The following is a 15,437-nucleotide window of genomic DNA, read 5'->3' as shown; positions in this document are numbered from 1 at the left end:
TGTAGTAACTAGTTACATTTACTCAGTTACATTTACTTGAGTAATTTTTGGGGGGAAAAGATATATTTCTTCTCTTACTCGAGTAAAACTTCTGGATTTTCTGCCCACTGAATGAGAAACAAACATGTTTTAACCAGAAATTCACCAGACACAGAATCACACCTGCAGTTTTTGTTAAAGTTTCATGTTTGTTGGAAGAAACTTTTCTATTTCCAATTTGTTTTTGTGATTATGTTACTTATATGAATCCTTTTCAGTGTGATTCGTAAAATACTAAACTTCCCACATAGTTTTACATGTTTGTTCGTCTCAGGATGTAATTTAAATACTAAATGACTGATGTTTTGATGAGTTACTCAGTATTTAAATAGACTTTTTACCAAATTCCTTTTTTTTTCTTGAGTGATAATATGTTGAAGTAGTGCTGCTCTTACTTGAGTACAATAATTTTTGGGTTCTTTATCCACCTCCGCTTCATTTCCATTAACATCTTAGTCATTTTAGAGATGCACCGATCTGATAATAATATCTGATCGATCCCGATATTGAATAAAACTCTAGATCAGGTATTGATGACAATATTCATGATCTATGAGGGACGATCTCGGTCTTGGTTCAGTTGAAGTGAACTCCGATGCTGTTCGACTGCATATGAGAATGCAAAGCGGACCGGAGACCGCTCCAAAAGCAGGAAGTGGACTACAGTGCAGTGCATTCTGGGTAAATACAACCAAAACAAACGTGCTAGCCTAGCGCTAGCGGGAGAAATGGCTCGTGGTCTTTTACCAACAGCAAGAGAGAAATCCAACAACCGATAAAATCTGATGCTACTCCACTTTTCTTTACAGCTCATGAAGGAGGAAGTTGCGCTCAGCATCATTTTTGTATTGTTTGGTTCACTAGTTCTTCATGCAGCGCCCCCACAGGTTCGGAGGGCAACAGGTTTTTCAAATTGTTTTATTGGTTTGAGTCAGAGCAGAGAGAAAAAGAACCACAGCAGCTAAAAATTTAACAAATGTTGCAATTTTGGTTCCCAACCAAACTGAGTCTGTTAGAAGTAAAAAGAGCCATAAACTTCACACCAACAGCTAGATGCTAGAGACCCAGCAGGAAGTTGATCCCAAACACATCAAAACTAAACTTTTTTTGCACAAAACTGTAAATATTTGAACTGAATAAACAATACATTTAATCTGATTAAATGTATTGTTTATTCAGTTCAAATATTTACAGTTTGAACCGAATAAACAATACATTTATTATTGTTATTGTCTTATTGCAGCAAAATTGTTTTGCTATTTTCTCTTCTGCACCGAGAAAAAATGTATACATATTTATGCTTTAGTTCAGTTTTCTGACTCCTCTGCTTTTTTCCCCAGGACCATAAGCTTCAGAGGTTAAACAGTCTGATATAACAGCTTTGCATCCAAACTATAATCTCCTCCTCAAACACATAAATATAACCTCCTCATTGCCGCATCCAGAGGCTGAAGTTACAAAGTGTATCTGAACATGCTTCCTGTTACACAACAGGTAGATTCAGTCCCATCTGGTCGGATCTGGTTTGAGTCGACGCTGCGGTGTGACTCATGTTTCCAGCCTGGAGAAACCAGCTGCTGGCTGAAAGCAGGTACAAAACGATGCAACCTTCTGCTGGAGACTCCAAACCCATTCAATAAAATATTACTGAGAAGGCCGTTTATATCACCAAGTGAAACATTATCTACATTACACAAAGGTGCATGTTGGAAAGCCTTTATTTCTATTAATTATGATTAATTTTAACTTGCAGTTAATGAGAACATGGCATTTAAAATTAGAATATTAGATCAGATTAATATTTTTTTTAAATATGGGTTTGTTTAATATCTGCTTAAAGGTGGTTTTGTTATTATAAATAAAATTACTCTATTTTAATTCACTGAATGAGACTTTATGTCATAAGACTCAGAAGGAATGACTGAAATAAACGCCAGTTTTTTCTTTTTTAAGGAAAAAGCAAAGGAAGAAATATAGTTTTGGTTGTTCATAATTAAATGTTTCAGATCATCAGAGAAGTTTTGGGTTAGGGTTAACAGAAACTGGGTTAGGCTAACAGAAACTGAGTAAAACCAAAAATCTATTTTTAAATGTATTTTAAAATGAAGGAAACAATCAAACCAAAACCTTCACCATGAAGTTCAGCTGGTTTTCAGCAGAAACAAACCTTCATTTCTGCACCAGCAGCCAGCTGACTCCATGGTGTTTTCTTCAAAAATGGTTCTGTGCTTTACGGTCAGAACCGTCACACCTCATGGTCCGGGGCCAAAACGGCAACATTTTCAGCTGCTGCGGCTCTTTATTATTATCTTTCAGTTATTTCTTTATTTTCCCTATATGTTTGTTTATTTAATTTTGGTTGAAATGGCTCTCCATACTTTCTCACTGCTCTGAGTAAAAGCAACCAAACCCTTTGAAAAACCTGTTCCCCTCCTCGCCTGTGGGGGCGCTGCACCAAGAACCACTGGAAGTCTCTTTAAATACCTAAAATAAAACAACAAATAAAATTTATTATAAAGTCTCTGTGAACAAAACTATCTTACAAAAAAGACTGAAGGTTTGTGCCAACCAGTTTCTGATAGAAAGAGAGAGAAAGAGGAAAATAAACATGTAAATGAAAATTATTAAGTTTGTTTTAATTTATCAGATTAATTGATTTTTTTTGCTTATTGTAATTAATTTCGGCCACAAAAGTACCACAAAATATTGTGATAAATTAAGGTCCAAATCAGCTCCATTAAGGACAGACATTTATACGTCTATTGCTCCTCAGCATTAATCTAAACGGCTGCGTTTCGATCTTCATCCATTTAAAACTTCCTCTCCAACAACATGCTGCGTTAGAGGATCCTTCAGAGAATCTGCTGATCCTGATTACTCGGCCCAATTAATCGGTGCATTCCTGTTCCCTAAAATGATTAAAGTCAGCGCTGCTGTTGCTGCTGAGTTGCATCATGAAGGCGCGGAGGGCCTGGATCCTCTGGTGCTGCTGCGCCATTAGAAGCCTCCAGCTGCGCCGGACGGCCACGACGCAGCCCGAACCAGCCCGAACCAGGGAATCCATGCAGCATCAGCTGATCAGAAATGTAAAGCATCACTTTAAACTGCTGCGTGTTTGTATGCAAAAGTCATTCAACAAGCTAAAAGCTTGTAAGCTTTCAATCGGCTAATGTTTCCCTGGCTGTTTGCCGCTCCGCTCGGGGTTATTTATGACACGCAGCCCTGAAGCAGCACTTTTTCCTACACAACAGCGGAGTAAACGCTGAGCGAGGAGCCATGCGGCTTTGTGGGCCGGGCCGGGCTGGAGGCCGCACCGACCGGGTCGAGAGGGAAACGGGGAACAATGAAATGTCGACGGAGAAACGCTGACACAGCAGTCTGCGTCCAACTTCACCAACCAACCAGTTCACAACCCATCTGGACTCGTTTGACAGGAAAACTGATGTTTTTAACCGATGTGGACTTTCCTGGCGAGTTTCTTGTTGCCAGGGGCAACAGCTGAACAATTTGTCTCAAACGTCAAAGTACAAAAGAAACCAGATCCGATATTTAAAAAGGATAATTTCCTGAACCATAAGGGAGGAAAATGTCATTTTCTCAGCTCTGCTGTCCAATATGCATTTGGCTGTGAAGCCACACAGAGCTGGTTTAGGTTGTTTCAGAAAGATGTTTACGAAGGTATAAGAGCCACTGAGGAAAGAACAAAGGAGTACATTTCCACAAAAGAATGACATTTTTAGATTAAACTCTGAAATGTCCAAAGTTAATCTCAAATTTCTGAGTTTTTTCTCAAATATTTCCAACTTTTGAAACACAGAAACATCCAAGTTTTTTAACATTTCTAAAACTGATTTCTAAATTTTCGTTTTTCTTGCACATTTCCATTTCTTGAAGTTTTTTCTACAATATTTCTTAGATTAATCTCAAACTTCCAGAGTTTTTACCTGCAATGTTTTGACTTTTGGAGCTCAGAAATGTCCTTGTTTTTTGAGATTACTCTCAAACTTTCTGGTGGAATTTTTTCTATCTACAATGACCCAAATATATAAACTAATGAAATTCTTTCTTCTAGGAGAGACCCATGCACAGATTTTGTTAGGTTGAAAGTAGTAGATAGGCAAGAAATAAAAGCCTGATTATCTGAAGCCATTAGAAGCTCTGACTCTTTCTGCTGTCTATCAACACCGGCTGATAAAACTGAAGTCCAACTGACTGAAGCTCTGCGTCCCGATGAAGCTGAAAACGATTCAAGGCAGGAGAACCAGAACATGCACACAGCTGTTCGAGAGAAAAATGTTTCATTTAAGCCTCCATTTTCCCACGCAAGTCCTTCCACGCTGCAGGAACTTCATGGTTCATAACAAAAATTGAAGGAATTTCCTTTGCATGCCAATTTATTACAACAGTTTGTGGTTCACTGTAATAGAAACATTAAAATAAACATAAATAATTTAAATTAAAGCCAACAGGAACTCAGAAAAATGTAATTTTGTCAGATTAGTTCTTAACTATTTGGGTCCGGTGTTCTGATGATGAAAGGCTTCTTGGTTTAGTGATGGATTCTCACTATTTAACTTCAAAATTAACCGAGCATAAAGCGTTTCCATGTTGGCTGAAAACCATAACAACAGAGCAGAAGGCACCGCAGACATTAGAATAACTTAACGTCCACCTGAGCAAGGAGGGGCTGAACATGAGGCCGAGTCACAAAGCTGGTAAAAAGGCATATCAACACATATTCACAGAACGTTTAGTGGAAGGAAAAAGTGTGGTAAAAAAAAGGAGATAAAACACCTGGGATACACACAGCATGAGAGGATTGTGAATTAAAGTCCATTTATGAATTTTAGGTGAGCTCCACAACATGTGGATTGTAGTCAGAACAGATTTAGAAGAATAAAATATAAATATCATTTATTGTCCCACAGTGGAGAACTTCCTGTAAAACAGCAGCAAAGCAATGACTCACACAAAAACAAAATATAAAATATACATAACAACAGAATAAAGAATGAAAATACTGCACAGTACAGGCAAAATTTAAACATGAATACCAAATAAATAGTTCACTCCGGTACAGAGGAATGTAAAAAATGTGCAGAATGTGCATCTTTTTGGGCATCAAGCTTGATTAGCTCAGAAACGCTTAAGCAGTCTGATCTGAATGTAATTTGATGAGTCCATAAATAATCTGATTTTTAAGGAGCTGTGAGTGAAGCTGGTCGGCTGGACATGGAGGATGAAGCGCTGCTGTTCAGCCGGTCGGGTTAAATAACAGTTGCATTGTGGGTTATGGAGCCTGGGGGTTCTGTCGTGTAACTGCCCCACATCTCGGCTACACAGATGACACAGTGGCCCATGCTGGGGCAAACGACCCCCTAGGGAAACCGTGTTCCTACATGAGGATCCACCATGAGGTCGGCTTCGTGAAAACTGAAACCTTAATCTGTCAAGTTCTGGAAACGCTGCCTAGAAAATCCAAACTAGAAGTCTGCAGCTCCGGATCAGCAAGGATCTTTGGACTTTCCACAATTTAAATATCCAAAATAAATAAACAAAACAACAGAAACATCAAATAAGATGAATTATGAAGTCTCTGTAAATAAAACTGTCCTGATCAGAATGAAAACTTTTATCATCCAGTTTTTGGACGAAAGAGAGAAAAACAATAAATCATGCAAATGGAAATTATTGAGCTTGTTTTACTTAATCATGTAATTAATTGATTTATTGCTTATAGCGATAAGCTTAAAAACAAATGTTTATTTAGACTGTAAATGCTGCAGATCCTGATCCAGGTTTTCTTGGCGTCTCTGACGCTCAGGATGCCGCCTGATAAAACCATCACTCTAGTTTATGCTTATGAGGTTTTTTGTCTGTTTTAATCAGAAAACTTTGTGTTTCATGGTTTCTGTTAAACATCATTATTGCGTCTCATGGATGTTTAATGTATATTTTGTGTGATGATAATAAAAGTCCATCACTAAGCATAGTCAGAATGTTTTTATAACTTATGGATTCAGGGTAAAGTAAGTAACAAACCCAAATGCATTGTATATTTTGGGACTTGCAGAAATCACATTTATTTACCCATCTTACTCCATGATGGGTCACTCTGTAATAATTCCTTATTTATGGGATCCAACTGACAGAAGAGCAACGTCTCTGTCTTCTGACAAAGCTTCACCAAACTCAAGAAACAAAAGCTGCTGTAATCTACTTTAAACCTAAATCTAGTTAAACAGCAACATTGGATGATGTTCATTACTGAGTATTGTTGGTGACGGCGCCGTGCAGAGCAGCAGAACTTAGAAAACCCGGTTCTGCTCTGTTAACGCCAGGCGGGGCCACTCCACGCCTGGAGATTCATTTTTAAAGTATTTCTGCCTCCATGGCAGCCAAACAGAGCGTCTCTTATTGGGGTCACAAAGAAATATTGTCCTGAATTATTCTGACGGACGTCTGCCGAGCCTTCAGGCATCGAGAACGACACAAAAAAGCTCAAATCAGCCAAAATGACAGGAACATCAGTGACTTTGCCTTTTCTCGTTTCACCTGAACTTCAGTTGAGATGCTGACGTGCAAAATGTTGACACAAAAGTGTCGAATCTAATGATCTGTAAAGTCATGGTTCCTTAAACTGTGGCAGTGGAAACAAGGAAAATATCCTGGGAGACACATTTTGATGCCATCTGTCAACGTCGAATGAGACGCAGTGAATTGTTTTTACTTCATTTTCACAGCAAGAGAAAAAAATTAGATCATTTTAGTCATTAAGGTTAAAGATCCGTCTCACCAAGAAGCACAACTCATTTTCTGCTCCGGACACCTTTGGCGACATTAAAACAATTGGAAAGCTTAGTGGAAGAAAATCTACTTGAATTTCTGCTTTTTAGTAAAAGGTTTTAAAATACAGTAACAGCGGGACAGAAGTTCAAGCAGAAATTGTAACATTTAGTAAAACTTTAGATGTTTCGTAGAGCTGAAACATCGTCTTCAGGTGGTAAATTATTTGAATCTTTGTTCCAAGTTCCTGAAAAGTCTTTGAACCAGACCTCTGAGGCCTCTGCTTCCTAACGTCTGCTCTAAATACCTAATTTCATTCTTTAAAAGTAGAACCGTTAGTGTTTGTGGAGCTCTGAAAGCTGATGCAAACGCACCAGCAGCTGGATTCTTTGTTTAAGTCGCCCAACATAAAACCCAGATCTGAAAATAAAAGGCCTCTTTGTGTTGCTGCTGGCCATGTTCCCAGTAGGCTCAGCCATGTGGTCTAAGATTTACATGAATCTTTATTTCAAACTTTTGTCCCAGTCAGCATTTTCTACAGAAAAAAAATAAATCAGAAGGACACTTTGATTCAGAGTCGACACAAGTCTGTGTCAGGAAATCTGTTCCTTTCTTCTATATTTAAAAGGTTTAAAAAGGTAAAGCAGGTCAGTAAACTGTCTGTGTGTAGTATTCCACAATATGGCTTCAGATTAAATAAATCCATAATCTGTCGTCACTTATCTCAAGCTCTGCAACTAATGTAATAAACCCAGTAGGCTAAGTAGCATAAGAGGCCAATGAATGTACAGTCAGCTCTTTGTGTGCGGTCGATTTCAGACACACTTCAGGTTTCTACTCATGCAATGAATCAGATATAAAACAATGACTCTATAAAAGCTGCAAAGAGGTTCCACCATTTAAAACGCGTCCAGGAAATTCAGAAAATGCATCAAAAACCAAAAGAGAGGCAGCAAAACTAAATTCCTGCTGACTAGAGAAACCAAAGGCTCTAAACGTGGAGTTTAAACCAGCTGCTTTTGATTTAACCTGATCAAATATCTGTTTAAATACACTGCAGTCCAAAAAATTTATTTATCAGGGAAATTAGATGTTACAAGACAAGGCACCTAAGACTTAGCCGTTGATCCTTGCTAAGTCTTCACAGTTACAAATTCAGAGGTGAAACATAATAAATGACGGCATATTGGGGCCACTTTAGATAGGAAAAAAAGCCTAAATTGTCCCATTGGTGAAGTAAAAACTTTAAAAAAGCTTCTATGAAAACTGAGAAATATGCTAAAGAGTTTACTATGTGTCTCCTTCTGAATTTAAATCCAACTCCGACTGTTTCATTGTTTTTTTTCTAGCAGATTATTTCAAAATAGCAAATAATCGGCACGATTAATCAGCCAACCAATGAATGTGGCACTAATCTGGAGGTTATCTACTGAGAAATGCATTTATAATTAAACTTTGGGTTAAATATTGATTTCATAATATGAAAAGCTACAGAGCTGAAGGACTTGCTTCCTGTTCGGATGTGAAATGAAAAACTAAAAGCTGATTTTCAACAGACGGAGCTGCGTTCCAGGAACAGGAGAAGCTGTCAGCAGCCGTTAGCCTAACACGACGCGTTTCTGGAGCCAAACTGTCTGCTGCAGCTCTCTGCGACGTCCAGCAGCCGCCGATTGTCAACTGGAGACAAAAACTCTGGCATTCACCGGCCACAGAAGCAGCTGAACGGATTCGGGTCGAGTGGATCCAGGAAGACAAAAACCTTGTGGGAGCCAGTCAACATGGCGGGGAGAGCGGCTCTCCTCTCTGTCTGCACAAGTTTAAAGAGTAATAAATAACGTCAGATCCTTTCTCCTCTAGAACCTCTCAGTGTTTTGAGATTTACTAGCAGAGTAAACCAAAACCAGCCAAACATTTTCCTTTCATGCATATCTGTTATTTTTATTAAATCACAACATTTTAGAGTAAAAATCCTGCAAATTTCAGTAAAAATAGTTATGATGATAACTATTTAAAATAAAATAATATTAAAAATATTATTTTAGTAATATTACTAAAATAATATTACATTACTAAAATAATATTACATATTATTTTAGTAATAATATGTTGGTGCTTCAGTTTTTAGATGCAAAACATGCAGCAGCAGACAAAATAAGTATTGAACATATCGTCATTTTTAGAGTAAACATATTTCTAAAGGTTTTATTGACGTGAAGTTGTTGGTAAAAACCCAAGAAAGAAACCAAATCAGTTCAATAATTTGTCCTGGTGTCATTTTCACAGAACTTAACCCTTTGAAGCCTGATAACATGACTCAATTATCAGAAGATTCAGATGTTTCTTTGAAATACATTTACTCAATGCAGCAAATGGTTGAGGAAAATATTTTATGACAGATATAATTGTATCAAAAATGATACATTTGGCACTAAAGAGTTAATTTCTGAATGCATTTGTTTTGGTTTCTTTCTATATATGGATTACTTGGGTTTTTACTAACATTTTGTGAAAATTTCATGTCAATATAACTTTTAAAAATAAGTTAACTATGAAAACTTGTGAAGCGTTCAGTACTTAGTTTCCGTGCTGCGTTCGCTGACGTTAAAACAGATGTACAGGGTTTTTTCTGTTGTTCCAGGCTGACACAGTTTCTGGGTCTTAATGAAATGCCTGTTCTGTGGCACATTTTGCTTGAAATACAACAGGATTACAGCGCAGCACCTCCCTGCTAAGCCTGTTCTCCTGCCGCCATATTAAAACAATCAGCTCCTCTTTACAGCCTACATTCAGATTAATGTTTATTAATAGTAAAAATTAAAAACTAATAATCTCTACAGTGTAAATCTGGACAGTTACTCTCAACAGCCAGATCTCGACAGGCTGCTCCGACTGCACAGACTGAAAAGCTTTTTATTAAACTCAATGCATCGCTGCTAGAAACACTAAAGCATCATTAATACACCAAAGTTGTTTTTTTTATATATATTTTTAGAGCATTTCTCCTCAATATTTAGAGACAGACACAGAGAAAAAGGTCTGAAAGTACAAACACGCTCCATTTCCAGACTGTATCTTTTTACAGAATCAGTAAAAGCTCAGGTCCAATTTCTGACCGACAGGCCGATATGAACAGAACCTTTAAGTTTCAAAACGCTGCTCCCGTTTACAACAATGCTTTTAAAAACAGGAGTTTCTGAAGATACAATTATAAGAAATATTCAGCTGAAACAACTGAATATTTGTTTCAGTTGTTTCAGCTGAAACAAATATTTAAACAATGCTAGTTTAAACAAAACTAGCATTGTTTAAGTTATTAGAAAATCTGACCTGATTTTCTTAATTTTTGGAGATCGTTTGATACTTGTAAAGCCGATCAGCAAAGTTTTTTTTTTTTTTTTTTTAAATCAACCACCATCCTCTATTTCTCTGCTGAGAGAGAAGTTTGACTGACAGATCAGAATGAGAATTAATTTTATTGTCATTGTGCACAAAAGAAAGCACAAAGAGATTTAAAAATGAAAGTAAATCAAATAATTAATAAAATAATAATAAATTAGTGAATATTAAAATATAGTAGAAACACACAAACAACCGGGATGTTAAGGAATAAATAAACAGAAGTTTATTTATTTATGATATGAGGTCATGTCTGCACATCTGCAGTTAACTTGAGTCACCCTGCTGCTGATACAGCAACTTTCTTTGTTTAGCACAACTTCAGATGAAACAAGTCTGTATCATTCAAGTTAGAATCGGCAGGTCAGGTTTTTTAAAGATTGATAATCAACCAGAAAACTGCAAAGGCTGTTCATAGTTCATAAAGTGATTTACAGTTTCTATTTTCCCTCTGTTTGAGAATTAAAGAGGAATGCCTAGAAATGCTTCAGAAGTCACAGAAAGTTAAATTTTGCTGTTTGATAATCTTTTAAGAACAAGCTTGGCTTTACATTTGCATTTCCTCATTCTCATATGTTTGCGCATTATTTCTACTTATTTCAGGTCAGGATTAAATAAATTTGAACATTCCTGGTGACTTTACTCAGCCTTGTTACTATTCTGGTCATTTCCAAAAGAACATGTAGTTCCAGCTGAGTCCAGCCCTCTGAAGGGATTTCAGATGTTTGCCCCTGACTACAGGAGAAGCACAGCAGACCTCCCTGTTCACTCCACCTCCCTCGGCCTCTTGCATAAACCCTGCTCCATTAGCTGGTTTAATTACCGTAGAGTTTGTTTGAGGCTACTGGGGCGAGAATTTCTGGGGTAGGATGTGAATGTGCTTACAGTAGCTGCAGAACTTTGTGCAGCAGATTTTAGAGGAAACAGAGAGCTTTCTAAAACCATCTGAAATCAGAGCTGGACCCTGCTGCAGAAAACAGGAGTAAATCCCCGCAGATAGGATGCAGAAAATCAACATCATCATTCAAAACTTCTCCTCTTGTTCACTGATTGGCCCAGTATAAAATCTAACATAGGTATCCAAGTCAATGAGAGAAACCCCAGACTGATAGTCTGCGCCTTATTGGTTTAAGAAAAGTTTTCATCCACACCAACCTGCTGAATGATACTACTGAGCTTTGTTTCAAACATGCCAGACCTACAGGGGTCAGTTTAGCGCTAAGCTAAAACCTGTCCGCCAATCACAATGCTTCAAAACAACTACGACTTCCTGTTAGGAATTAAATATGGCGCTAGGAGATTCATTTGTGTGAACAGACAGTGAGGCTGAACTACTTTTAAATACTGTGTGAGATTATAATAAGATACAAATCAATGTCAACTGGGAATCATGTTAAAGAAAGTATGTTGAAATTGAACGGCGTTGTGCTTCCATATTGGGGAGGGATCGCTGGTGTAAAACAGTTGACCTCAAACGCTCTTTCTCCTTTGCAACTCAACATATTTAGTTGGGCTTCTAATAAAACAAGTAAAACGCATCTGAGCAAACGTTAAGATCTGCACCCCTTCGTACAGAGGGTCTGGACTCTAAGCTGTTGAGAAACTGTTGACTGTGGTGGTTTTAAATCCCGTGGCCTATGTAAATGCGCCAGTTCGTAGCAATGAAGCTTACCGGAAGTTGACAACCATTTTCCACTGCTAGAGAAGGACCAATCCGAATGAGGCAGCTGTTAATGTTAATTCAATATTTTAAAGTCTGGCCAACACAGCTTCGTTTACGTTCTCCGCTGCCATTGCTAAAACTACATTTTTAAAACAGCAGAAAATCAACATCATTGTTCCGAACTTCTTCTGTTCGCTGATTGGCCCGGTCAAAAATTCGACCAGAATTGGACAATTGGAGTCAAGGCGAGAAAGCTCAGACTGTTCTGGAAGCGGGAATTTTGTTTTGAGCGGAGTTGCGCCGGAAGGCAACGACCAGGCGAAAAGCAACCTTACCCAGGTAGAGCGACGCGTTCTCCTTCTTCACGTTGTCGTCCAGGTACGTGGGACCCAGCGTGTAGATGGGCGTGGACCCCATCCCCACCAGGATCTGCGCGATGACGAACAGCGCTACATACAGGCGGTGCTCGTTTCCGTCCTGGTCCCTGGGACAGGAAGTGATGTCAACCCGGTCCCTGCCGCTGGCGTTGCTGTTCATGCACAGCCCCTCGTTGGCCGAGGAAGAGTTCAGCTCCTGGATCTGGTAGGCTGGGGAGATGAAATGAGGTAAGGAGAAGAGAGCGGCGCCCACGGCGATGAAGATCCCGCCAACCGCCAACCAGCGTGGCCTTTGACCCCGACCGCCAAAGTAGCTGATGAAGACCACAACCACGAGGCTCCCAATGTCGAAGCAGCTGACCAGGAGGCCCGACTCGGAGCTGCGGAGGCTGTAGCGCTTCTCGATGGTGGTGATGACGCTGCTGAGGTAGCCGGACACCATGAGCGACTGGATGAAGGTCAGGTAGCACATGCAGAACAGGAAGCAGCGCGAGTCCTGCAGGATGAGGCGCAGGTACTTCCTGCTCGGCAGGCGGATCTGAGCCAGTCTGGACTTACTCCTCCGGACCTCTGGGTTGTCCAGGTAGGAGCTCGGCCTGTTCAGAGCCGACTTCCCGGGCTTTGGCAGGTAGGTGCTTCTGGTCGGGGACTCGGCCTGGAAGGACTCGGTCCGGGCTGGCAGCTGGATGAACTCGGAGCTCTCCTCGGCTGCTATGGACATCCGGGTCGAGCTGTCCAGTAAGGTTTTCTCTTGGGGAGCTGCTTCGTTTAAGACAGGCAGACTTTTGGATTTGAGGTTGGCGGCCGGTTCCTCATCCTCCTTCCTGAGAGACTCCGCTTCCTCGTGTTCGGCCATCGCTTCTACAACCCAAATCTCACAGTCCGAGACCACAGCTGCCCGTCATGTTCAGAAGAGGAAGCTTGCAGCTTATCTGCAGTGCAGTCGCACCAGCCAGGGGTGGCTTTTGTTTATCTGCTCATGCAGACTTGCCTTGTGTCTGGCTGGATCTGATCCGGAGGTGGAGACCACTCAGGCCTCCCTACTTCCACCCCCAACCTTCCCTGAGCCTCAGCGGGGTCTCTGTTCCGATCAGGTCCCGGCCAGCATCCCTGGCGCTCCAGCTCCGTCACAATGTCACCTCCATCAGCCCCGTCCAAGTCCTCCGAGTCAAGGGCAACCCTGCAGAGGCGGTCACTCGCGGCGCATCATTCTGGGGTCTTCCCGCGGTCCTCCGCAGACGGAGGGATGAGACGCTGTGGGCGACTGGAAGAGGAGGAGAGGGTCGGTGTGAGGGAACCAGAGAGGACGGAGCAGGACTGCAGCGATCCGCAGTGCTCCGCTCAGCTGCTCTGTTTTCAAAAACAAGTCAGGCAAGTTAAAGCTCCGACACCCGGAAGCAGAGTATCAGCCCTTAGAAATAAAAGCAGAAAACTTTGGACGAGGTCCTCTCAGCTTTCTTTTATACTCATCTTTTTCTTCCATCTGACTTCAGTTCAATTAAAACAAAATATATTTATCCCCACAGGGACCGTAATGCATGCATAATAAATAGAAGGTAAATAGGTTTTCTTCATCCCTTCTTTTCCTCTTTTTTATCTTAAATGGTTTTTACTTTCTTCCTTCTATGCTACTTCCTACAATTAATTCATTATATATACGTGTGTGTGTGTGTCAGCTGAACATATATTGGTACTTTTTAAAAAAAAATAAATATATTTATTGATAATGTTTTTTATAAGTAAAGCAGAGTTTATAATGGGAGAAATTACTGTGTACCTTTTATAAAAAGAAATAAATGAATCAAGCTGAAAGTACAATGGGATACCTGTTAAATACATATAGAAATGCATTTATTTTATAAATAATAAATGAGCAAATTAATTAATTAAGCACAATCTGTTATGGGAAAATATTTTGTACATTTTAAAATAAATGCATTTATTTATTGATATATAAGTAAATAAATGAAGCACAATGTATGTGAGAAATAATATTTTGTAACCTTAAAAAACTAGAATGAATTAATCAAGCATTTTATTTTGAAAGTTAATCCACAGCGAGCTTTCAGCCGTCAAAACATCGAGTCCTGCGGCCCTAAAGCCTTTAAAGCGACAGGATGTAATTTAGACGTTTATTTAAAATTTAAATAATAATCCACCAAAATATATATTGGTGAAATTATAAAAACAAGAATCGTTCAAATAAAAAATGTCTCCTTTTAAATATTTCTCTTGAAGGTTATCAAGTTCCTGTAGGATGAAGGAGAAACAAACAAAAAAACCGAATATTTTATTTCAAAATAAAAGCAGGTTGACTATTAATCCTGCAGTTTATTTTTCCCATTCAAACCATACCTTAAACAAATCATGGTGTATTATTACAAAATACTTCAATCACAAAAAAGTAGTAAATTTTGCCAAATCTAAAAAAAACTTTCTATGCTATATGACATATAGCATAAGTCATATTTATGCTATTTATATTTAATAGCATAAATATGACTATTAAATAAAAAGAAAAAAGTATGCAAATAATGTGATAAATCATAAAGAAAAACTATGTTTTCAGTTTGTAAAGTAAAACACATCTTTCACACTCATATGGTGTATGTTTGTTTTCTGCAATACAGATTAAAATTTTAATTTACACCCGAAGAAGCACAAATCTAAACTGATCCCACCCTACTGCAAAATATAAAGTAAATTAATAAAAACTGAATTCATTTATTTATAAACATAACATTTTTTGCAGTTAAAAGGTTGCAAAGAAGATTTAAAAATGCAATTTCATGTAAAACTATAAATAAAAGTGACCAAAACATAAAAATAAAAAATGTGTTTTATCAATATGTGGAAAAGAAAGTTTTGTTTCTGCTCAGAGGAAATAAGCAAATGTTACACAAAGATTATAAATACATCTTACAACAAGCAAAGACAATACAGTGACCTCTAGTGGCCAGTAGTGTGAACTAACAGCAAATCTTTCAATAGATCCCAGAATAATAAAACTACATGTATTCAGCACTCTCTAATTTCATAAGGAAACCTAATTTTATCATTATGTATTGACTGTTAGCTCCCTAATTATGCTTAATGATCAAAGCAGCATTTTTCTTTGGGTCAGGTAAGTGTGATCCCAGCGTGTAGCGGCCGAGTGAATCTGGACTCTGTGGATC

General features: G+C 38.8%; 1 protein-coding gene across 1 annotated transcript in view; it reads right to left on the bottom strand.

Annotated features, from left to right (window-relative positions):
* LOC103155424 (solute carrier organic anion transporter family member 5A1-like) overlaps positions 1 to 13,677 on the bottom strand; it is a 30,193-nt gene extending 16,516 nt beyond the window's left edge. Inside the window, exon 1 of the mRNA XM_007577103.2 lies at positions 12,220 to 13,677. Within this exon, the coding sequence (XP_007577165.1) occupies positions 12,220 to 13,117 (898 nt within the window). The 5' untranslated portion in view covers positions 13,118 to 13,677. The remainder of the gene's footprint in view (positions 1 to 12,219) is intronic.
* Between the last annotated feature and the right edge of the window lie 1,760 nt (positions 13,678 to 15,437).

Source organism: Poecilia formosa, unplaced genomic scaffold (genome assembly GCF_000485575.1).
Source record: "Poecilia formosa unplaced genomic scaffold, Poecilia_formosa-5.1.2 Scaffold428, whole genome shotgun sequence".
Classification (NCBI taxonomy): Eukaryota; Metazoa; Chordata; class Actinopteri; order Cyprinodontiformes; family Poeciliidae; genus Poecilia; species Poecilia formosa.
This window is presented reverse-complemented; position numbering and strand designations above follow the sequence as displayed.